Source organism: Acomys russatus, chromosome 3 (assembly GCF_903995435.1).
Source record: "Acomys russatus chromosome 3, mAcoRus1.1, whole genome shotgun sequence".
In the NCBI taxonomy this organism is placed as follows: domain Eukaryota; kingdom Metazoa; phylum Chordata; class Mammalia; order Rodentia; family Muridae; genus Acomys; species Acomys russatus.
The window spans coordinates 21423066-21448477 of NC_067139.1; the positions used below are offsets into that span (position 1 = coordinate 21423066).

The 25412-nt window shown below is 44.2% G+C and overlaps 1 protein-coding gene across 2 annotated transcripts in view; it reads left to right on the top strand.

The window, feature by feature from the left end:
* Positions 1-9277: 9277 nt before the first annotated feature.
* The window catches only part of Rreb1 (ras responsive element binding protein 1), a 60327-nt gene continuing 44192 nt past the window's right edge, over positions 9278-25412 (top strand). For both annotated transcript variants that reach the window (XM_051170135.1, XM_051170138.1), the window contains exons 1-4: positions 9278-9410; positions 10569-10781; positions 15202-15291; positions 16249-16412. In XM_051170135.1, the coding sequence (XP_051026092.1) occupies positions 10611-10781; positions 15202-15291; positions 16249-16412 (425 nt within the window). In that variant the 5' untranslated portion in view covers positions 9278-9410; positions 10569-10610. The remainder of the gene's footprint in view (positions 9411-10568; positions 10782-15201; positions 15292-16248; positions 16413-25412) is intronic.

Consider the following 25412-nt stretch of genomic DNA (forward strand, 5'->3'; position numbering starts at 1 on the left):
CAGGGACTTGTTCTTCTCACAGCCTGGTGCCAAGGGCCATCCGTGTTCCCCTCCCAGGGGAGGAGGGTGCTGGGTGACAAATGGCTGCCAGGTGGCAGCTGCATCTTGGCCTTGTGAATTTGGCAGTTGTTTGATCCTGTCTGTAAGATGTACTCCTTGGAGAAGAGCTGCAAGGAGGCGAGGCCTCTCAGTGCTGTGTGCTTACAGGAGAGCATGTGGTCAGGGAAGGGGCCACCTATCTCCTTCCTGTGAAGAAGTAAAGAGGCGCAGGGGGAAGAGTGACCACTGTGGTGTGGTTCAGTCTGCCACCTACCAGAAAAGCTCTGGTCCCAGCAGTTCACATTTTGTTTCTGTTTTGCATCTTTATGGTGCTAGGGATAGAACCCACAGCCTCGCAGACACTGAACAGGCGCTGAGCTATGGGAGGAGTGTTCTCCATCCCTCTACCTCCCACCCTTCCTCCCTAGCTGAGTCTTAACGGAAGAGGAAGACCTCAGTAGATACCGAGTTAGTGCTAAAAGCCGTAAGAGGCAATGGTCACGCTCCCTAACTCTTCTCTCTTCCCCTCCACCCTTTGTTGCACATTTCTTGTTGCCCAGAAGTAGCGGGGTTGAAAAGGCAAAGGGGGTTGTCCAGGTCCACAGAAATCCTGACTAAAGAGCTTGAGTCTCAAACTAAATTTTAAGGAAGCCCAGGCTTGAAGAACACCATTTGCTGGAGAAGTGGCATTTGGGATCCAGGTCACCCATGCATTGCAGTCCAGCCTACCCTGTCTGAAACTTATACCCAATATGTTGTTTCTCTGGAAGGACCTAGAAGCAGGCCTTGTGTAGATGACTTCCTTTTCCTTCTTTTTTTCTTTTTCTTTTTTTTTTTTTTTTTTTTTTTCTTTTGGTTTTTCAAGACAGGGTTTCTCTGTGTAGCCTTGGCTGTCCCAGACTCGCTTTGTAGACCAGGCTGGCCTCGAACTCACAGCGATTCACCTGCCTCTGCCTCCCAAGTGCTGGCATTAAAGGTGTGCGCCACCACGGGCCGGCTCCTTCTCTTATTTAGTTGTAGTAGGTAAACTCAAAGTTAGGACTGGATCTTGAGTCTCTGCATCCGTGCCTTGGTGCTTGTTCAGAGCTTTGTAGGCCAGTAGCTCTCGGAAAGGTTGTTGGTGTAAATCCTTGTGTGTTTGACCTGGTTGTTGACCTTCATGAGCTGGCTCTCAGGGCTGACTGAGTGGAGTCCCCTACAGATAACTCCCAACTTACAATTTTCAACGTGCACAGGTTGTCTTTTTTCTTACAGTAAAAGTTAATACATATTCAGTAGAATGCATACTTGAGATTTTGAGTTTGGGATCATCTCTGATTAGCAGAAGTCTGATCCTTTCTCTCACTGCTGGCCAGAGACCACAGTTTCCATTAAGCCCTACAGTTGTGAGTGGAGACAGCTGATACCCTACAATGTGTTGTGGATGTTACTAAGCTTGCATGTTCAGCCTGTCAGGAGCACGGAGAGTGTGAGAGAAAGGAGAGAGAGACAGACAGACAGACAGACAGACAAGACAGACACAGAGATTGTATGGGAATGTATTATATATACTGTACATGCAGGCGCCTTAAAGGCCACAAGAGGGTTTTGGATCCCTTAGAAGTGGTGGTACAGGCATTTGTGAGCCCCACCATGTGGGTGCTGGAAACTGAACCAGCCAATGCTGTTAACTATTGAGCTATCTCTACAGCCCCTGTCCCCCCTACTTCTGATAATGATACTTGGTTCGTTTGTTAAGTTGTCACAACTATCTGCCCCACAGCCCAGGAGTGTGCACTCGTTCATCCAGTCTGCACACAGTTTCTGTGGAAGCGACAGAACCTGGAAGACTTAGGTCCTCTTGATGGATCACTTGGAACCAGCCACTTCACAGGGCTGGGCCATTAAATAACTCAGGTTGCACTCCAGGACTTCCTTTTAGCCGCCCTGAACATGGAGGCTTGGGTCCCTTTGCACAGCAAGAGGATGCTTCTCAGCCTTTGAAGGCCAGCCTCATTCCTTTTACCAAGGGTAGAGATGAGGAGGAAGGGCGCATGCTCTTTTCTTGCCCAGATACAGATGAGAAATGAACGACTAGGCCTTGGGTAATTCAAAGGGCAGAAGTGACTCAAAGTAAGATTGTGGGAAATCAGTAGCCATGGGTACTGATGGGTATCATGGTCAGAAAATGAACTTGGGCTAAAGCATGGACAGCTTTTGAGCGACATGTTAAAGAGTGTATGTTTCCTGTAGCCTTGAGAGGAAAGACACAGAGAAGACAACTAAAAAGGAAGATCGTGCCTCTTTCATCCCTGGATGGCTATCTTACCCTTACCCTTCATTCTTGTCTCTTAAACTTGATCTGTGCAAAAAGCAGGCAGGGGTTCATGGCCCATCTCTTAGCTGTAGAGGAATGCTAATTCAGAACATGGCTGCTCTGACAGATCACATCCAAAGACCTTCTAGGTCTGTGTGATCCTGCTGGAATACAAACACGCCTTTAATTCAGGAGACAGAGGCAAATAGATCTGAGTTCAAAGCCAGCCTGGTATATAGAGCAAGTATCAGGTAAAGAAAAGCTTATGTCCAGGCACAGTGGTACATGCCTTTGAAGGTAAAGTTAGTTTGTAGAAGGAAGCACCCATGTTTGAAAGCAATGTCTAATTGAATGGCAGAAAAGGTGATGAACCAGAGATTTGACAGAATAGAATATGGCCAACTCTCATGAGAAGACAGAGGAAAGGGAAGCTACTTAAGAGGCAGTTTTACCAGGGCAGAGAGATGGTTGCAGAAAGAAGACTCAGGTGAAGATGGAACGGGCCAGAAAATGAGAAGCCAGAAAATTAGAGCAGATTGCTGAGTTTGTTTGAGGCTAAGCAGAGCAATTCTGGACCAAGAGAGAAGCCAGTTTAAATAAGTCAAGCTGGGAGAAGAGTTCGAGCCAGAACAGCTGAGTTGAACCAGCCAGCCCAGAGCTCAGTAAGAACAAGTAAAGGTGAGCTTATTAAGCAGTAGGTCTCGGAGACTGAAAACATTCTAGGCCTCGGTTAGATTGTATGGAGGCTAGAAGCTTCCTGGACTAGGCCTAGGTTAGCAGAAGGAGACAGTAAGCCTCCCAGACAACTGAGCCAGGATAGTAAAAGATACTTTTACACTTAGCAACCCATCTTTACTCAAGAGGAAGGAATAGAGCTGGCTATATTAGCCCTCCCTGCTCAGTTAGGCAGGGGTTGAATGCTGTTTCATGGTGCTTTAGCCTCCAGTTTAGTAAAGCCTGTGCCCTTGGGGGTGGGGCCTGGTGACTTTCGTAGCTTGCCACTCTATCCACGGCGTAACCTAGCCCCTAAGCCAAGAAACACATCAACTTCCTGGAATTTAGACAGCCACCATCCGAGCTATCTCAGCCTTCAGAGCACGCACAAGGCCATTCTGGTTTGCAAATGCAGGTTTGCCTTGGGCTTGGGGGTGGGCAGGCTTAGACATGGTGGAACATACAGTCAGGTTAGAGTCTGTCCCCAGCCTAGTCCACCCTTTAGATGTTTTTGTAGTTTGCCAAGTGCTTGAATCATTTTCATATCTGAACTTCTGCTCTTTCTTCTTAGTATCTATCTGGTCCTGGATTGGCCTGAGCTGGTTAGGTCAGCTCTGTCCACACATCCCTGATGGGCGAACCGCCCCTTCTATTTATGGACATTAGCGCCTTATGTTGTAGCCTTTTCAGTCAAGTATTAGTTGTTGGGTTGTTGTTGTTGTTGTTGTTTTGTTTCCCTATGTAGTCCTGGCTGCCCTGGCATCACTTTGTAGACCAAGCTGGCCTCGAACTCACAGAGACCCACCTGCCTCTGGCTCCAGCTTGCTGGGACAAAAGGCTTGCACCACCATGCCCCACCTTAGTCGAATATTAGAAAGGCCATGGCCTGTGCCATCATCCTAGGCATCTCAACTTACTCCATAGTTTCTGGGAGCCTGGGGACAGATTTTAGATTTCATCTTCAGAAGCTGGGGTGCTGCCCTTTACTTCTAAACCATCTTTTCTTTAATCTTTCATCTCTCTCTGTTGCTATCTCCCTGGACCTGGAGACGGTCTCCTTAATCTTGCCTTTCTGGCTTTACATAGCATTGTCCCTTATCTGAGGGTGGGGAGTGGAACTGGCCTCCCCTTACCCCTCCTCCTCCCAGAGGGACCTCTGCCTTCTGCAAGATATCTTGCCTCTTTGACTTTGCATAAGACTTCTGGGAAGGGAAATCCAGATATTCAACACCCCAGACCCACCCCCCAAATGCTGTAGCCAGTCTTTCCCACCTTTTCTAGGACATAACTAGCAATAACACCCCCACCTCATTCCCCCCCCCCCTTTTTTTCTGAAGTGGTGACAGAGGTAAGGGGTATCTTGAAATTCCTTTAAAAAAAAAAAACTGCCTTGTACTTTTCCATCCTCCAAGCTTTATGACTCCCTTAGGCCAGTAGAACTCAAAACAAACAGGGAGGCGGCTCTTGTCATCCTGCTGAATTGGATACTGACATTCTCCAAATCATTTACATCCAAGGTCAGAGGATACAGTCTTCAAAGTCAAGTCTCAGCCTGGCCCTTCACTTTAGTGCATCCTTCCTCCTCGGTTCTTTGTGTTTCTAGGGAAGCTGCTTGCGCTTGCTTGCTTTTCTATGTGTCTCATGGAGAGAAGGAAGTGGGCCTAAATTTTTAATGGGATTTTTAGGTTCTGGAAATTTTTAATTCCCGACGCTTGTCTCTGACTCTAAAGCATGCTTGACTTTACTTGTTTGGAGATCCTGACAGTTTGCCGAAACACAGGAGGACCTGTTTTCCTCTCTGCACCCTGTTAATAAATTTATCCTTGCATTTAAAAAATTGTGTGTGTGCTTACTCTTGATTATCTCTTCTTCCTTTTCTTCTTTCTTTTCTTGTTTTTCTTCTTCCTCCTCCTTCCTCTCCTTCCTCTTTCTTCCTTCTTCTTCCTCCTTCCTCTTCTTCCTCCTCCTTCCTCTCCTCCTCCTCCCTCTGTGGTTGGCATTGAAGTCAGGGCCTCAGCATGTCAGACATACTCTGCCATGAGAGTTATCCAGTTACACTAAAAATGAATACAACCAAGGAAAGTTTAACTTATTTATTTTTGACAGTGGTGTAAAGTGGAGGGAATTAATCTAAGGCCTCAAGAATGCTAGTCCAGGGCTTTACCACTGAGCTTTGTACCTCAACTCTTTCTTCTTTTCTTTAAGATGGGTCATATAGGTGTAGAACTAAGATCTTTACTGTGCTGCTCCTGAACAGGCTTCTCCCATTACTTACATTAATAATGAACAAGACTGTCAAGTATCTGAATATTTCTGTGGAAGGATTTGTGATTTTCTTTACCTGGAGAAGTGCTGTGTTGTGTCTGTTAGGTGCCTTTAGGCGTGAGGGTCTCCATGCATGGTTCATTCAGAGCCTTGCCTGTGAGTCGATCCTTGCTTCCCAACACTCTAAAATCCAAAGAGCTTTTCTATAAAGAACGATGGAGAATGGAGTCACTGAAGTATAAAAACAGAAGAATACTGGGGAATCTTGGTGTCAAAATTCACCCAGAACTGCTTAGGACAGCAAACGGTGATGGGGTGGTCTCACCCACACAGAGCGTCTGAATCTGCTCCGCCATTTTTGTCTCTAGTTGATGATCATGGAGCTGGAGGTGAAGCCCAGGGCTTCACATGCTAGGCAGATGCTTTGCCAATGGCGGTCCATCCATTCCAGTACTATTAACCGCCGCCAGGATGCTCAGAGCTCCACCTAGAGCCACCAGCCTGACCATCGCTGGAATGCAGGGTGTGCTTTGGGAGAGGTAACGGGGGTCCTGGCTGTTGAAGGCACATTCGAGTTCAGCAGCACCTGAGGACATTCTGGCAGGATCAGTTAACAGCCTTGCTTGCAGCTGCAGATAGGGAGTGGGGATTGTAGCGGAAACCATACAGAAGCAGAATTATAAATTTCCTTCTTTTAACCCCCTTGTAATGTTTCCTCCTTTTATTTTTTTTTTTTTTCTTCAGATTGTTCCAACTCTGTGCTCCAGAAGTGGTGGCTTTGAGGTGTGACCCTGCCCGCATTTGGGCCCAGTCCTTGTCAGTTCCTCAGTAGGACGAAGAAAACAGGTCAGTTACTCTTCATATAGGTTTCCTTGAGTCACAACAGTGGCGAGTGAGTCTTCTGTGTGCACCGTCTCCTGTCCTCGCTTTGAATTGTCCTGCTTCTTTTCCAAGTCCATCTGTCCTGTCCCATCCTACCCCCCTCCCCACACCCCAGCCACTCTTTTCTTCACAGGGTGTAGAGCAAAATTGGGTAAAAATTGTAACTGCAGCTTGCTGGCTCTTCTTGATCTGTTGAGTCTCCAGTGTGGGACGAGGAATCACAGGACACCTAGGGTTTCCCTCTTTCCTCCTTTCCTCCCCGCTCCCAGATCCAAACAGCAGGTTCAAAACTAGAACAGTAAACTTGAAGCAGTCAGCCCGATGATGTTAGCCAGTCACTGCTGGGTCTTGGGAGCTTCATCTGGGGCACTGTTGTTTCTGAATCTAGTTCGGAATGTTTGTCTTAAAACAGAGCTAGTGATTTTTATTTTAAAGGGGTGTGTGTGTGTGTGTGTGTGTGTGTGTGTGTGTGTGTGTGTACGTACACACAACCTGTGAGCATCAGTTCTCTCCTTTGTAAGTGGATCTTAGAGATTGAAGTCAGGTTGTCAGTGCTATTGCCTATAGATCCATCTTGGCAGGTTTATCATTTTTTCATTTTCATTTTAAATCTTTAAAAATGAGCTTAAGTTGCCATGCATAGAGCTGTGCCAGGGAGAAGAAATTGTGTGGGAGAGAGAATGGAAATTTTCTAGGCCTGTAACTATTGTATTATACAAACACACACTGCAAATGGATCTTAAACTAATAAAATTAGTGGTGCCTGCCTTTAATCCCAGCACTTGGGAGCCATAGGAAGGCAGAGCTATGAGTTCAAGGCCAATCTGGTCTACAGAGTGAGTTTCAGGACAGCCAAGGCTACACAGAGAAATCCTGTCTCTAAAAACACAAACAAAAAACAAAAACGAACAACACAACACTATTAAAACTATCTTTTAGTTCAGTAGGTAGGAGGATCTTTCCCGACAGCCTAGCCCCATATAGTGGTGGCCCATTCCATGATCCCAAAGAAAAATCCCAGTGCCAGACTCCATCAAGGGCAAGCAGCATGTTGGTGCTTCTGAAACATCCCCTCCGGCTCCCTCTCTTCTGTTAACTGAATTTCAGATATGGAGAGGAAGTAAACAAAGCAGGCTTCTCCGTTCCAGATAGGAAAGTGCCACAGGTAGCTAGCTAGCTAGACACACCTTTACTGGATTGGTAGCATGCATTTTAGATACAGTTTGAAAGAATCTGTCTGCGATATCATGACTGTGGGGCAGTGCTATTGTTGGTAGTTTGTCTCTATTGAGTCGATATATGTTTTGTCACTCCCTCCTAAGCTGGGCATGGTGGAACGTAGCCCTCCTATGTGGCTGGGCATGGCGGAGCACACCTTTAATTCTAGCACTAAAACGTGACCTTGCTTCCTGACCTAAATGGCTGCTTACTGTTCATATCAACCTTGAGGATTCCTCAGGTAGTAGGAGGAGACACTTTCACGAAAGAACGGTTAAATCAGGAAGGCCTCATGCCAGGCTGTACTCCTGAATGTCTGTATGTGCCAGTTTTTTAAAAAGAGTTACCAGTGTAATCCAGGGTCTGCATAGCTTATTTGAAGAGGCAGTAAATATTCTAGCATGAGGGAATCTGAAGGAGGCCAGCCTAAGTTACATCAGAAAGACTGTATCTCAAACAAACAAACAAAGACAACAGATAAATCTATGTACTTTTAGGATCTAACTAATCCAGGCATGGTGGTGCACGCCTTCTATCCCAGCGCTCTTTGAGGTGGAGTCATTGGGCATCCCTGTAAGTTAGAAGCCACAGCCTGGTCTACATAGAGGATTCCAGGACAGCCAGGACTAGACAGAGAGACCCTGTCTACAAACAAACAAAAAAAGCTGTATAGAGAGCTTTAAAAAAAAAAAAAAGTGTTAAGACTAAAGGTCATCATCTAAACTTGGTATAAATTGGTAGAAAATTTTGTTTTCTATTTACCGAGACAATAGTTACAGTGACTATTTCTAGTCAACTCTCTTAAACTTTTCTGTATATTAAAAGCACTAAGAATATTTAAAAGAGGTGAATTCATTTATGAACCAAGTAGATATTTATACGTGCTGGTTGGTTAGAGCAGAAACAGACATATTTGTTAGCAATCTATTTAAAAAATATGAGTTTACTCTTCTCTATATATACTCTTGTCTTCATTTTTCTCCTCAAAAAAAAAAAAAAAAAAAAACACCGAGAAACTATTAATTTTAAGAACTTTAAGTGATCTGATAGCATGAGGGAAGCTCCATGAGAAGGCAGAGGTTCCTGTTTGAGTTTTGTTTCCTGGTGTTGCTGTTCCTCTTGATTGGCTCGCAGGAACCTTCTAAAGGGCCCCACCCCCAAAGACCAAGCAGCCTATGAACTTTTGAGGGAACATATCAGATCATAACAATGTGACGCACAGTCTGTCTTTTGAGGGAAGGTGTTGGGGATGAAGTTTAAAGCCACTCCTGAGTGACTCCCAGATTTTATCTTTTAATATTAACGTTCAGGGATAAAGTCAGCTTCAATGTATCTTGGGCTATGAATTTCCTTTTGGCTATTTGTTTCCTGTCTCCCAGGCACCCTCTCGATGTGACCTGGTGTTGTCTAGACTCTGAGCTCTCAGGAGATGAAAAATGAAGTGCGTCAATTGGGGAATCTGTGAAGAAATGGGCTACAGTATCAAAGAAAATTCGGTGTGAAATAGTAGCCAAGAAAGAGTAAACTACTGTAAAAATCCCTTGGCTGTTGAGACTGTGTGAGGCAGCACAGTTGAGGATGTTAGGTTGAAAACCCACATCATAAAGTTTTATAAGAGAAAAGATGACTTACTTTGTCCTCCTTGTATTTTGTGAGTATCGTGATGTGAGATCACAGAAAAGTGGTTCCACGTTTTTCTTACTAAACAAAAAGAATGAGTCTGTTTCCTTTTTTGAGTTAGAGATACACAGCCCAACCTAGCACAGAATTCAGATTCTCGTACTCAGCCTCCTGTGTCTAGGGTCAGAGACATGTGCCATTTACTCCCAGCCACTACTGAGTCATTTTCCTCCACGAATTAACTATCTCATGTCCCCTGTTTCTCTTCTAGTGTAAGGGAGTGCTGCCAAGAGAAGAAACAGGACCCAGAGAGCATTTCCTACTCCATGTGGGTGACAGCTGTGCAAGGGACTATCACTCGGGATAGAAAATGGAGGTAATTAGCTGCAGAATAGTTTTTTCCATCTTATGAGTTATAGGTTACTTTTTTTATTTAAATGTTGGTTTTTAAATTTGGTTATAATTATAGCAGTTTGGCTTCTATGGAATTGCCGTACACACATCCCTTTAAAGCACTGCATTATAGCCATGCAGTAGAGGAAACCAAGTTCTTTTTTTTTTTTTTCAAGATTTATTTATTTATTATGCATATAGTGTGCTGCCTGCATAAACCAGATCTCATTATAGATGATTGTGAGCTACCATGCGGTTACTGGAAATTAGACTCAGAACCTTTGGAAGAGCCACCACTGTTCTTAACCTCTGAACCATCTCTCCAGCCCCTACCAGCTAGTTCTTAAGTCCAGAACATTTAAATAGAAGAAAACAAGTGTGGAAGGTGATGGCCAATGTGTAGCCCTGTTTCCTCCTGTCTTAGCCTTTCCAAACTCTGTTCATGCGGATTGGAGAAAGCTGGGCTCCTAGTTGTGTCAGTGTGAGGATCAAAGTCTGAATCCCCAACACCCACACACACACACACACACACACACACACACCACCCTCTAACCCAGTGCTCAGGAGGCAGACTCAGGATCCTTGGGCAAGTGGGATAGGTAGACCAGCCAAATCAAGTTGTGGGTTCTGTATGAGACACTTCCCCAGTATATAAAGTAGGCAGCTGTCAGGGAGACTGCACACACACACACACACACACACACACACACACATGCAATATACACAGAGTTAAAAAAAAGAAAGGGTAAAGGAAGCTGCTTCAGATAGCTTGAATTCTAATGGTGGTGTGCAGGTAGAGAGGAAGCAGATTATATTGACAGAAGAAAACGTAACTGTTTTTAGAACTGGTTGTGGTGGCTCACACCAGTATTCTCAATACTTGAGAGCCTGAAGCAGGAGGAGGGCTGGAGAGTTCTGAGCCATCCTTGGCTACATAGTGAGTTTGTTTGGTCAGCCTGAGCTATATAGCAAGCTCTTGTCTCCCCGCCTCCTCCCAAAATTGTTTTGAGCTCTCTTCTGGGTATGGGGTGAGCTAGGCAAAGGATGTTGGGGCATCTCTGTCTCTCATGGTATCTGTGATTAGCACCACGTGACTGTGACAAGCCTAAACACAAGAACATCTGTCATTTCTGCTTCTCAGTTCTATAGCAGAGACTTCTTAGACGCATAAGACCCTGTCCCGATGACGTCAAATTCGTCCGTTGGTTTAGAAGGCTCAGACCTGTCTTCCATCAACACCATGATGTCAGCAGTAATGAGTGTAGCGAGTGTCGCTGAGAATGGTGGGAGCCCCCAGGGTGTCAAGTCCCCCATAAAGCCTCCAGGACCAAATCGGATTGGCAGAAGGAACCAGGTAAGGGGCTGTGGGTTGGGTGGTAGCCTCTTTCATTTTGTGAAGTCACATTCGGAATTAAAGGTATACACAAAGGCTGTCATAATTTTTCAGGAGCTGAGTTTTCGTGATTTATATCCTTGCATGGAGGAAATATTTTCTGCCATGGTGTCTTTCAGGGAAAGCACCCTTTCTTTGCCCTGTGGTTTGTCTTAAGTACAAGCTTATGTTTATTGTTTTGTTTTTTCGAGACAGAGTTTCTCTGTATACCCTTGGCTGTCCTGGACTCGCTTTGTAGACCAGGCTGGCCTCGAACTCACAAGCTTATGTTTAAAAGAATGAACCTGACTGCCTCTCTTATGATATGGTTCCTTTCCTTTTAACACAGCTTTTATCAATTAGTTTTTTTCCCCTAATCTAGCTCCTTGACTTCTCTTCTCCACCCCACCCCCCAAGTATCTTTTGATTGGGTGGCAAAAAAGTTCCTATTCAGAGTTCACCTTTCTAGTCTTAAAGGTAGGTGATTAGCTTCCAAGAATCCCATTTAAGATCCATCAAATGGAAAAGGCTGTGCTCTGGTTGGTTCATAGCAGGACGCGGCCCTGTTTAATGGTCCCAGGGTGAGAAGAGGTTGGAAAGAATGATTGCATAAACAGAAATTGGGAAGAATGAATGCTGCCAGAAAAGCCTCTGTCTCACCGGGTACTGTCTGTTTCAGTTAATGAACAAGTGGGGGCACTTTTGGAAAGTTGTTGCTGTCATAACACCAACATTTTTAACAAGGTAGTAAGGAGGCAGGGGCAAATAATTCTCAGTTCATCTATAAAATCATTTAGTGTATGTTGACTTCCCTGCTAATTTCTTGTTCTGTTTGGTATAACACGGTCACACTAAACCTTGTTTGGAGACAAGGCCTTCTTCTCAGCCTGTCTGGGAGCCAGGGTGGACAAGCAAACAAACCTGTTGGGGCTTTTGTGAAGCAGTAACTGTCCTTATGCAGACTTCTCTCCAAGTGCGTCTTTGATGGATTTTGACAAGCCCTCAGGCTTTTAGTCAGTGCATCCTCTAAGAAGTGCCTTCTGCCCCATGTTCCCTGCAGCATGTAAGTAAGTGAGCATGCCGCCATTCGTCCCCTCAAGCCTGAGGACTCAGCAGAGCTCTGGAAATGTTTTAGGCTTGAAGCATTGGTAACTTTCTTTCTTTCTCTCTCTCTCTCTCTCTCTTTTTCCCCTCCCTGCCTTCGTGTGCCTCTCTTCCTGTGGGTGTCTGAGAAAATACTTGGCCCGAGTACAGAAGGAACACTAGCCCTGGGAAGAAAAGGTTTATTTCCACTCTCATATGCCTGTCTGTCCATCTCTTCATCTGTCTACCAACTCATTTCACAGGACATCTAGCTACTGTGCCAGGTGACAAGCATTCAGGGATGACTTAAGAAATGTGAGGTCATTGTCTTCTTCATCCTTTTCTGCTCTACCAAGAATGAATGGCGGGTAGGCAGGAACTTTTCCTTAAATAGCACTACACGGGCATGGCCGCCCCAGGGCGGGGCTACGGTCACCAAAGATAACCACCATCCCTTCCATCTCTGGATGCTGAGTAGAGGTTGTTTCCCAGGAGGGAGGAAAAACGGAGTGCACTTGCCATCCTTCCTCCTTTGGGGATCTGATAGACTAGCTTTGTTTTTGGAAAGGAGGCCTAAGCTAGAGGTAGCCTACTAAATACAGCATCCAATTTAAGAAAACAAAATACAGTGCATAGACAGCTCAGGGCTTGAGGAAGTGCCCTTCATACCTGAAAACTGGACAGGGAGAGGAGGAGGGCGCCTTGGGAAAGGTTGTGTCCATGTGACTGTAGCATTCCAGGAGAGATTAGCCCCAGCCGGATGCTGACAAGGGCGCCAGATTGTTTCATTACGGACTGGTTAGTTATCACATTAGCTGCTAATTTTATCTCTCGGCTCAGGAAACTTGTTTCTTCCACCAGCGTGGCTATAATAGCCGGGCTCAGAAGTCTCCGGTGGGTCTTTCCTACCATCATGGTGCTCTTTTACTATTCTGTTCGCCTTTCAAAGTTAGTAAATCTGATTCCATTAGGCCACCTCAGGTTTGGGGAACTTAGAGTATGGCCTACATGGCAGCATTACGGGCTTCAGGCTTGGCAAGAGGTTAATGATCAACCCCAGAATCAATATCAGTCAGCCCTGTGCACCTCTATACATGTGCTTGGTATCTAACTCAAGGTGACCACAAGATGAGTTCATTAAAATATGTCACCTCAAGTGATTGGCCACTTGGATGCCTAGAGGGTTTTTTTTGAGACAAGGTCACTCTGTGTTTCCCAGACTAGCATGAACTTGTGGACTCAAGCCATCCCCTCACCTTGGCCTTCTCAGGGACTAAAAGGATGAGCCAGTGTCTGACTGGGTTTTTAAATGTACACTAATACAATGTACTGTGAATCTTTGCATTATAAACAGTCTCTACCTAGTATTGTTAATCTGATGACTTGACAAAAATACCTCAGTCAGAGCTTGAGTTTTCCCTGAAGTTTTGACATGGCTGTGAGTCTTTCGTATTGTGCCTCTGAGAGAACTAGATGTGTATGGGTAACTGGGTGAAGCCATATTTTTGTTTTTTAAATGTCTCTGGTATTGTCAACTTCCTTAGGATTTGAGAGAGAGAGAAATGTTTGGCTAGCCTAGTTCTCCAACCTGCTTTCACAGGTTAGAAAAGGTGCTTAGGCGAGACTCAGAGAAGACAGCCACAAACCAGACATCACATTCACTCCACCCGTCTGCTTTATGGTGCCATTTGTTTTCACGGTCTTTGGGATAACTTTTATTCTCATCACCTCTCATGACCAACCACAAGGGTGTTTGTTTTCTGTGCCTCGGGGTCAGATTTATATAGTATCATGGTTTGGGTCTGGGCCACTGAGCAGCTAATCTGAGGGTTAAATTGGTGTGGGTTTCTTATTCTCTGTTTGGAGCAACGTCCTTGTCCCTCTGCACTCTAAAGTTTCCTTTTCCAGAAAAATGGGATCCTTAATAAGTGGCCATCTCTCTGTGATTATGGAGGGGGAAAACAAAACAAAACTCCAAGCTGATACTGCTATAGATTCACTCATCAGCATGTGCTCAATAATTGGTATTAACAGTGGAAAAGCAGAAACAGGGTCAGATGAGTTCGGGTGAAAAGAATCTATGCAGAGATGCCCAAGACCAGAAAGGATGTGTTGGTTGGCCAGAGCATCCAGCCTCTCTTCCTCCCTGGCCTCTGCCTTCACTGAGGACTAACGTCTCCCCCAGATGCTTTCTTGTGGCTGGACTTGCCACAGTGTGAGCTCAAGACCCAACTCTACAGGAATTCTCCATGGAAATGCTCATGGTCATCTCACCAAGTAATTAGTGCTCCCCTCAACCCGGGTACATCAGTGTCTTCCGGAGAGATTTTAAGTCAAACCCCAATCCTAGTATAGCATGTTGGGAGTCTAAGAAGTTTATATTACACAGAGCTTCTCAGTGATCCTGGTATTTTTTGGACAATACTTTGAACACCCCAATTCTTGAGAGCTGCCCAGGCATGAGCACCGTTAGCTCGAGGAACAGACATGCCTGTGTTCTGTGTGAGTAAGGAGGTAATATTGGGCATTCCTTGTGATTTCCCTTGAATTGTCTGGCAGGAATATATTGCCTGAAGGAAGCATGTCCTACATGTTTTGAAGAAAAATAAAATGAGCCACCCATCCAAGTAGTGAGCTGGGTTTTTTGTCACCTCTTGTGGATTCTTAAGTTTGGCTGGTTTTAATGAGGTCAGAGCTCTTTTTGTTCTTTACTTATGGGCACCACCCACAAGATGCTAGCTCTATGGGCAGAGCCTTGTTATTGCTACTCAGTATTATTGGTGATGCCCTAGGGGTCCTTCCTCTGGTAAGGTGGGCTTCTGTTGATTGCATTACCTCTCTCAAGTTCCCGAGGGTGCTTGAGACATGGCCATCCCAGCACATGGAAGGTGGAGGCAAGAGAATCAAGAGTTAAAGGAAGCCTAGGCTACTGAAGGAGTTTGAGGCCAACATGGGCCGTGCGAGACAATAACAACCAAACAAACAACAAAAGAAAATAGTGCCTGGAGCTTAGGTGTGAGTTGAGGGAGAAATTCATCCTTTCTACCTGAGCTGTGGGTGACACGGTGTTTTTCACTCATTGGAGTTTTGAAGCAATTAAAAAGCCCTAATAAACACTAACTCCATCTTATCACAATGTGGCCAGTGTTATTTTTCCCATTTATAAACAAGGAAACTAAGGACAGATGGAGGAACGACCTGCACAAATGCCTGGACAGGCAGCTGCTCAGACCTAGCTCTAAGACATGGGCTCGTTACAAAACTAGAAGGTACCAGTTTGCTGTGGTTGGAAACTCACCCTCTGTTTTCATCTCTTTAGGAAACGAAAGAGGAGAAGTCTTCCTACAACTGTCCCCTATGTGAAAAGATTTGCACCACCCAGCACCAGCTGACCATGCACATCCGTCAGGTTTGCCCCTGCTTTTGTATTTTGTTTTATTCTTCACTAACAGGGCGATTTGATTGTTTGTTTGCTTGTTTGCTTTTGTTTTTGTTTTTCAAGATAAGGTTTCCCTGTGTAGCCTTGGCTGTTCTGGACTCACTTTGTAGAGCAGGCTGGCCTGGAACTCACAGAGATCCACCTGCCTCTGCCCCCTGAGTGCTGGGATTAAAGGCGTGCGCCACCATGCCTGGCTCCATAGTGTTTCTTAACAGGGTCTTGCCATGGAGTCAAGCTGGCTGAAGCCCCAAGTCCTGGTGCCCATTCCTGCCCTTGATTTGATACCAATGTACTTCATGCAGCAGAGGGTTTCCTGGACTTGGGGAGCTTTTTTCCTTTATCATAGAATGTTTCCTTCTCCCATTATGCCATTGCTGATTGATGACAGACTGCTGGTGACCAGAGAGAACAGTGGAGAATGATGATGGAATAAAATCATAAAAGGCTGCTAAATAGTAAGAACCCCAAGTTACTAAGGAAACTTGGATTTGGATAGAATGTTCCTTATCATAATTCTCTAACAACCAGCCTAAGTCTTCAAACCGGAACAAGGTTTGCAGCCTCCCAGTGTGAGACTCCTACTTACCTCACATATTGGCTGTATAGTTCAGACTCCTTCTGCCCAGAGGAATTGATATGTGCGTTCATTTAACCCATAGACCTGCAATGACTAGCTCTGAATTTTGCAATAGAACTGATTCTCAAAACTAGAACATGGGACTGGAAGATAATACAACAAAATAATTATATGCCCGTATTCTCAATGCCTTTGGCTCTTTTGAAGACAACTTAAAAATAAACCCCGGGGGTTGGGGGCCAGGGGCTGGGGGAGGAGGTTGAGAAGCTTCACTGGTTTTTACAGAGCTCCAAGTCTGTATTTCTAATGCCGTCTTCTCAAACGACCATTGCACCTATTGCTTTCTGCAGCACAACACAGACACTGGAGGAGCTGACCACTCATGCAGCATCTGTGGGAAGTCTCTGAGCTCTGCCAGCTCCCTGGACCGGCACATGCTGGTGCACTCTGGTGAAAGGCCTTACAAGTGCACAGTGTGTGGGCAGTCTTTCACCACCAATGGGAACATGCACAGGTGGGTGCTGGCCTTCGCTTGGGCAGCTCATTGTACCATTGAGCCATTAGTAGTAGGCTTGCCTAAAAGCCTAAAAGTCGGAATCTTTTTTTCCCATCTTTTGCTCCGCATAGAGAAAAAGCTGAGATTGTATTATTTGCCTACCGTCTCAGGGTATCAGAGGTATTGGCTAAGCTAAAAAGCACCCTGTGTTTCGTTTCATTTTGTTTTGCTTTGCTTTGTTTTGTTTTTGTTTTTGTTTGTTTGTTTGTTTGTTTGTTTGTTTTGAGACAGAGTTTCTCTGTGTAGCCTTGGTTGGTGTGGACTCTCTTTGTAGACCAGGCTGGCCTCAAACTCACAGAGATCTGCCTGCCTCTGCCTCTGCCTCCTGAGTTCTGGGATTAAAGGCGTGCACCACCACACCCAGCCCCAAAAGCTTTGGGCAAAGCATCATGGATGCTTTTCAGTTTAAACAGTTTGTGCCTACCAGACCTGCCATAAAGCTTTTTGGAGGGAAAATTCTGGAGCCTTTGAATAGTTATGTGGCCTGGTTCTGAAGCTTCAGAAAGAGCATAAAATAGGAGGTAAGAACATCTGACAAATTGCAGGAAATGACTTCCAGGAATCATGTTCAGTCCAGAGCAAGACAGAGCAGAGGTGATATTATATTAAAATGCTGAGAGGAGAGGCAATGGGGATATAATTTGTGGAGCCATACCGTATGATTCAAGCAATTAGAGCAGAATCAGCGTTTAAATGCAAACATTTTAAGAACATTTACGGAATGGAGATAGGAGAAGAGACCAGAATATCATTCTCACAGAGTCAGTGACACACCAGAATCCAAGTCTCTTCTGCAGTTTGTAAATTTCTGTTTTAAAGTTCTTTGATATCAGTTTTAAATAGTTATTGTTGCCCACTGCTGAGCATTGAACTGGGATAAGCATTAGAAAGTATGAGTTTAAAGCCAGGCTTGGTAGTACATGCCTTTAATCCTAGCACTCGGGGGACAGCAACAGGTAGATCTCTGTGAGTTGAAGGCTAGGCTGGTAACAAAGTGAGGCCAGGCAAGGCTACACAGAGAAACTCTGTCTCAGAAGAAGAAGAGGAAGGGGAGGAGGAGGAGGAGGAGGAGGAGGAAATGAATTTAGCAAGTAGTTCCAGGCATATGGTAAGCACTCAATAAATATAACCTGCTGTTATTGTGTGGTGTGTAAGTAATGCTGCAATAATATATAGCTGGTGAATTTTGTCTAAACTTCCAGAAGCGAGATATGCCAAAGTTCTATGAAAGGCTGTGATTTTATTTATTTTATGTGTGTATTTTGCCCACATGTATGTATTTAAGTGTTCTGCTATACCTCTTACCTTTTTTTGATTCTGATAGGGTATCAAAGAAGGAAGTGAACACTTTAACTTTTTTAGTGTGCCTACACTATTTTGTATTTTGCGTTGTCATTTTACATTAACACAGCAGCTTTTTGCTATTTTACCACCATATTGGCCAGTTGGTATCACTGACTTCCACTTTAAGCCTGTTCCTTTTGTTATTCTGCCTCCTTTGTCCATCTCACATCTGTCATTCTCAGGGGTGTCACCTGCGCCTCTCTTAGATGATTTCCTCATCTTCTACTGACTAGAGCTCTCTGTGGGCAGCTCGAAATTGGCATGTGACTCTTTTGGCCCTCAACGCTGATGGCTGGTGGTTCTCCATCGAATAGCTCTTATCCTAACCCCAGTCACTTCTGATTTGAAAAGCTCTGGCTTTGAGATTCTGTCTGTAATTAAATCATAATGAGACATAGTTGCTATTTTTGGCAAGGGTCATCTCTGGCGGTGCATCAGTGAAACTCTTCCTGTCCCATGTGTCAAACACTGAGTCTGACGGCTTTTTGTCTATGTAAGGAGGGGTAAGGTAGTATCTCAGGAGATTGATAGTTTTGTTAGATGTAGGTTTATGACCCATTTTGAGTATGCGTAAGCTACTTTTCTTTTCTGCATTGAATTATCTTGCGACCCTTGTCCATTCATAAATGTAAGGGTCTCTTCTGTGATCCATATACCTAGTCCAAGACCAGTATCACAGTGTCTTCGTTTTTCTGACTTCTAGATGAGTCTTCAATAAGGAAGTGTGACTCTTTTAACTAAAGTCCTTTTCCAAAAAATGTTTTTGAGTTGTTATTGTTTGTTTTGAAATAAGGTCTCTCTGTGTAGGCCAGGCTGGCCTCAAACTCATACAATCTTCCTGCTTCTGGGGCTTTGGGTCCAAGGCACGCACCTCCGTTATGGGATTAAAACATGTTTTGATTAATCTGATTTGTTTGCATTTCTGTCTGTTTGGATAATTCCATTGTTTGTTTTCTTATTGTTTTGAGGTGTACTGGGGTCTCAGATATGCTGAGCAGGTACTCTGTTACTGAGCTATACCTCCACCCTTTATGGAATTTAGGAACAGATGGCTAATTTATCCAGAAAGAGCAACCACAATTATTGTAGGGACGCATGCAGTCTGTAAGTCAGTTTTGGTCTGTTGCCACTTTTTTTTTTTTTTTATGGTTTTCTTCAGAACTACAAATCAAACCCTAGGCCTAGGGAAGCAATCTACCATGGAACTACGTCCCAGCCCATCTTAATAACAGTGAGTCTTTTTATCAATGACATAGGCTGCTTTGCCATCACTTGGGCTACCCGGGCTTCTTTCAGCAATGTGTCAGTCAGTTTTAGTCTTGGTTGGATGTGGTCCTCTGTTGTTCCTTATGGTGGCTGGTTCACTGCTGGTATGCAGATAACAGTTCAAGGTTATATGTTCATCTTGTTTCCTGCAGTCCTTCAGGGCTTTTTGCTTCTTAGGGTTATTTAGTAAATTCCTTATGATTTTCTACTTCTAAGATATGATAGATTTATGACAGAGGTGGCTTCTTTTTTCTTTTTCTTTTCTTTTTTCCCCTTTGTTTATTTTCAAGACAGTGTTTATTTGTGTAGCACTGGCTGCCCTGGAGATCACGGAGATCCGTCTGCCTCTGCCTCCCAAATGCTGGGATTAAAGGTGTGCACCACCATGCCCATCTAAAATGTATAAACATTTATGTCTCTTTTCTTTCTTTCTTTCCTTTTTTTTAAAAAGAGGAAAAAAGCATTCAGCTCTTCCCCATTACAGTCCTTGCAGGTTTATTATTATCTTAAGTGAAATTTACTGGCTGAAGGAAGTCCATCTCTGTTCCACATCTGTTGGATGGTTTTTATCATGAGCTTTAGATTTCAGTAATGAAATTTGTCTGCATCTGTGTTAGTTTTCTTTGTTTTTGTTTCTGTCATTCAATCCTGCCCTGTCCTATAGGTTGGATGAGCCTCCTCCTCCTCCTCGGGATATGAGCAGACTCGGTTGACTGGTGCTTTGTTAATGAGTTGGGCTGTACTTGGGATAGATGCCAATGTGCGGGTTTCTTGTGCTGTGTGCTTCTCGTGTCAGAATTACTATCAGAAAACCAAGAGGTCTTCTCTTCTCTTTTGGAAAACTCTCTAACAAATTAGTATTGTTTTTGTAAGTTCACTAGGGCCACCACCTGAGTTTGTTGTTGTTATTTTTTTCCACATTAGCACTCAACCTCTTAAATGTTTTAAGTCTTTTCATAATTCCTTTTTTTTTTTTTTTAATTTGGTTTTCCTGTCTACATCCTTGAAGCATTCTGACTCTTTGATCTCATCTCAGTAGTCAGAGTATCAGCCATAGAGGCTACCTTATACTCTTTCTATTCTGTAAGATCAAAAACTTTTGTAACTAAATTCTTTTCTGTGGAGGCGAGGAGGAGTTTGGATCCCCCTGGAACTGGAGTTACAGGCACTTGTGAGCCAGCGTATAGATGCTGAGGACTACACCCTGAGTCCTGCAGGAGCAGTAAGCACTCCTTGCCTGGAGCCATCTCTCCACCCCTACTTCTGTTGATGTTTTCCAAGAGCTAGCTTCTGCTTTGGTTTATTTTCCTCTTTATTTTTTGCTACTTCCTCAACTTTTTGGCCTAGTCACTATTTCACCCTTCCTCTTTGGGCCCCGTTGTCAAGTATAGGATTAGCCTGTGGGTTTGAACATAGTTTTAGAATAGGCATTAAGAACTGCATTTCTATCTTTTCTTTTTGCTCTTTTTGTTTGTTTGTTTTGTTTTGTTTTGAGACAATGTCTCTGGCTGTCCTAGGACTGTGTAGGGCAAGCTAGCCTTGGACTCAGAGAGATCTGCCTACCTCTGCCTGGGATTAAAGGTGTGTGCCACTGTGCCAGGTGGCCACATAAATTTTATATACTGCATTTTCTTTGTCATTTGCCCCCATATTTTCTAATTTGCCTCAGGATTGCCCCTTTGGTGTATTAGTTACTTAGGAATATGTTGTTCCAGGCTAAAAGATGTGTCTTCCCTAATTTCTCCCTATTAGATTCAAGGTCATCACACTACATTTATTTTGTCTTTTCTGCCAAGCTTATAAATCGTAGGTTAAAAGAATATATGATATTTGCTAATCAACCACAAAGTCATTATCACCTTCATTTGTTGGCAGTGCTGTACTTTTGGAGAAATTTATAAAAAATGTGAAAACACTTACAAAAATGTGTCAGAGTGTAGTTAGATTTATTTGCTTGGGTGGATCCATTCCAGGATTTGAGACTTCAGTGGTGTGCTGCGCTCTCCCCTAACCACATACCTGTGCTACACTGATCAGCTGCCAAAACTACCCTGGGATGTGCAGGAATTTAAGCAGTAATGAAACCCGAGGTTCTGATAACCGTGGATGGAAGGAAGCATTTGAGACCAAAGTCCTCTTCCCCATTTCCCTGCTATTGCTTCCTGAGGTCCTGCGGCACCTCCTAGGCTTGAGTAGCACCCAGGGGCTCGTTTGTGGGGTTTCCAGAGTTGATACTAAGCTAGACTGCCAGAGGACCCACACAGTGGCTTCCTTGGGTACCCGTGGCCCTGTCTGAGTTTCTCGGGTCCATCTTGGTTCTGTTTTTTGCTTTAAGAAAGGGTCTGGCTGCCATCAAAGCCAGCCTCAAACTCCTTTCTCCTGAGTCAGCCTCCGAAGTTACTGGGTATCAGTGTGAGCCAGCATACTGACTCCTTTACTTATGACTGGCCATAAGGAGGTTCCCTTGACATGGCCCTGTGATCTGATTATCTATCTATCTCTTGATGAGCATAAGTGACACATAACCTCTGACAGAGCCTGGTTTCTCTTGGATTGGTTTTCTATATTTCTGTTTCTTTCAGTCTCGGGTGTGGCTTATTACCTGTACTTAGCAAACTTTTAAATTGTAGATTTCCATTTCTCTGAGGACTTACTTCCGTGAGAGGGCAGGACACAATGTCAGTGAGGACCCTTCCTTCACTTTCTGCGCTGAAGGCTGTCTGTGTGATGTGCTTCCAGATGAACGCAGACCTTCACAGGATTTTTTTTTTTGTTGCTAACACTCAGGAGGCCTGACAAATCTCATAACATAAATTCTAAGGACCCAGACTCCAGGCTACTGTTAGGTGATACTGAGGTGCCTTTAATGGCCACTAGCTGTTTTATGAAAGTGTTGGTTATTCTTGTTTTTAAGGCTACTCAGTCCTTTATCCATATGATTGCTACATTAGTAAAATAACCTGTTGTGTGTAGTCACACTGATGGTTGCTTCGCAGCACCCTTAGAGCCTGTATTTCTTATACTTTAATTACACTAAGTAAATCTACATGGTTTTGTGTTTTATGTGTGAATGTGTGTGTTCACTCATTCATTCATTCAATTACTCATTGAAGTACATTATCCAGGACTGTAGGGCACATACAGCCTCCCTGGTCCTAACACGGCATGTGCACACCAGGACCCAGAATAGTCTGCTATCTTAACGCTAAAGGTAGAGTGAAGAAACTTTGGGAAAGTTTAGGTAAGAGACTTTTTAAATAATGTATTGTCTTATGTTGTTCCTGTCCTGCAGACTCTCACATTCTTGAAATTTGAAAGTGTGTGTGTGTGTGTGTGTGTGTGTGTGTGTGTGTGTGTGTGTGTGTGTGTTTGCGTATATATGTACATGCTTCTCCATAAGCAAGTGGAGGCCAGAGATTGTCAGGTACCTTCTTCAGTTGCTCTTTACCCTCTGAAAACAAGTCTTACTGAATCCACTTCCCCAACCCAGCTAGGATCTTTGTCCAGCCAGTGAGCTCTAAAGGCCTGCCTGTCTTTATCTCCTTAGCACTGGCACTGAGGTGTGTGCTGCTGGGCTTGGCTTTTTCTGTGGATGCTGGCCATCCAAACTCAGGTCCTATTGCTTGTCTGGCAAACAGTTTATCTACTGAACCTTCTCCCCAGCTCCCTCGAAATTCTTTATTCCAGACCCATAACTTAGTCTGTGAGCAGAATAAGACTCCCATCATGCACAGGAAATAATTCACAGAACCATCAGTGTGGCTCCAGCCTCTCATTTTCCCAAACTCTTTATCAGCTGCTCTCATGTTGAAAATTTGGATTAAACAGTGTGCGCCTTCCAAAACAAACTTAGGAAGCGAAGCCAGAACACACCCTGTAGGTGAGGGGAATGTAGGAAAAAGGGCATGAAGCTCTGCAGTTTGCGAAACGTCTATAAAACGAGTATCCTTTAAAAGACAAGAGCAAAACCCTGCAGACCATAGTTGCCATTGCAAAACAGGAAACTCAATTTCACTTTGCTCCTCATTTCCCGCACTCTAAGCTGTAAAGAATTGTAGAGGTTTATAGGCTTAAGGACATGCTGAAGATCCTGGTGGGTGCTCTCACAGCAGCCTTTTCCATTCACTCTGTAAAGACCAGGGGTGTGTTCTCATTTGACTGTCATAGAAAGCCGAAAAGGAAAATCCTGGAGCATCACCTCCTTGGTGCTTTCCCATGGACCTTATTGCCTGGGGTGATGTCATGATTTATTACCATTGCTGAGTGTAGAGACCGCGGCGCCTGAGGATGCTGCTGGAGAGCAGATAGTCTTCAGGAGGCTTATGTGTTCCTGTTATACTTGAAGAATATCTGAGCCGCATGGAAATGTGACCTGGTCCGTGGTAAGCGAGACTACAGAGGTTCTGGATTTAGCATGCTTCTCTCCTATGCTCGAGCTAAGTCTGCCGCTGGCGAGCGCAGCCAAACCCTACTATCTGGAACAGGTGTCAGCACTGAACAAGAAGAGCAGAGGTGAGGAAGCATCTCCAAGAAGGCACTCACTTCTTTGCTCTCCGCCCCACTAACAAGAAGAGCCCTGTCAGAGTCTCCCACGGTCACATAGAGTTTCTGAGGACACTCTGTAACAACACCTGATATTTGCTGCCTCTCGAGTATGGAGGAAACCATGAAAGGCTCAGCCAGCTCCAATTCACAATGTGTCTCTTCCTGTTCACTCTGCCACCATGTGCCTCTGTGGGAAGGAAAGTAACAGGCAAGAAATCAGTTCAGGACAAAAACCTATGGGCCATTCCACGAGGACAGATAATGAAGTCTTGTTTCTCTATAAATATCCCCTGCCTGTTGTTGTCTGCAATATGGTCTTGTTTTGCAGCCAGGCTGGCCCTAAACATCTGGGCTCTAGTTACCATCCTGCCTTACCTACCCTCTCAAGTATCTGGAGCTATAGGCACCAGACCTTGAGATAATTATAAAGAAAAGAGGGGGGAAAGCTCTTTTTAAAAAGTCATTTACAATTAAGGTACCTATTTTGAGGAAACAAGATCAGTTAAAAGAAAATTGCTTCAGGAACAACTGGACATCTTAATACCTTTAGTTCTACTTAGAAGACCATACATTAGTAGTTGGGGACAGTGGCAGGTGCCTGTAATCCTAGCACTAAGTTGGAAGACCTCAGAGTTGCACACCGGGCTCAGCTACAGAAGGAGACCCTGTCTCAAAACAAAACAGACAAAAAGATCATAATCCTGAGTGCTGTCGTGCACGCAGCTCTCTACTGCCATTACCAAGGAATTTGTGTGAGGTTTTAATTATAAATACACACAACGGAATATTAGCAGCACTGAATGTATGTGAATGTTCAATGAGTGGTAGTTTTATGGTGATAGTATTATCAGCAGCATGTATAATCTGTTAAAGTAAACACAACTCTGATACAGTTTAGAGAGCTCTCTTTAAGGTTGAAATATTTAAACAGAGGAGAAAAAGATAAAACCATTTATATATTCTAATCCCTGCTCACTCCCCTTAATCTGCTTTGCATCCTGTTGAGAGTCCACATGATTCAGTGGCCTGTCATTTTCCCTGGACAGTGAACATGAACATTTATAAATCTGTTCATCACAGGACAATGTCTTAAGTTACTAATTTGTCCCTAATTACATTATTAAGCTTTCAACAAATGCTTTCTTTTTTCTTTCTTTCTTTTCTTTTTGTTGTTGTTGTTGTGGTGGTGGTTGTGGTGGTGGTTGTTGTCGGTTTTTCGAGACAGGGTTTCTCTGTGTAACAGCTCTAGCTGTCCTGGAACTCTCTCTGTAGACCAGGCTGGCCTCGAACTCACAAATATCCTCCTGTCTCTGCCTCCCAAGTGCTGGGATTAAAGGCCTGTGCCACCACCACCCGGCTAACAAATAGCTTTCTTACTTGACTATGTTTAAAGCTTTCTTGTTTGATCTTATTTAAACATTTCTGCTTTTGCTGACATCTCAGTGGCCAGGTTTGAGACTTGAGTGCTTTAATAAAGGTGACATTTTCTGGACTGCTTCTGCAGCCTTTATCAAGCTTCCTTCTTTCCATTTTGGCTTTCTATTAAAGGCCCTCCAGGGTCTGTCGCAGGGTTCAGAGCTACAGCTCACATTAGGTGCTTAGCAACTTGTCCCATATACCTTCCCTTAACATGTTTAGCCCAACAGTCTCTTCTGCATGCCAGATCACACAGATTTACAAAAAGAAGAAAACAGACTCTGTGCCCTTTAAAATGGGGCAGCAGGCTATATTCTAAGAACCCAAGTCCGTAACAGGGTTCTGAAGAGAAGCTATGTGCCAGATGCCTAAGTCTCCGTTTTAAAC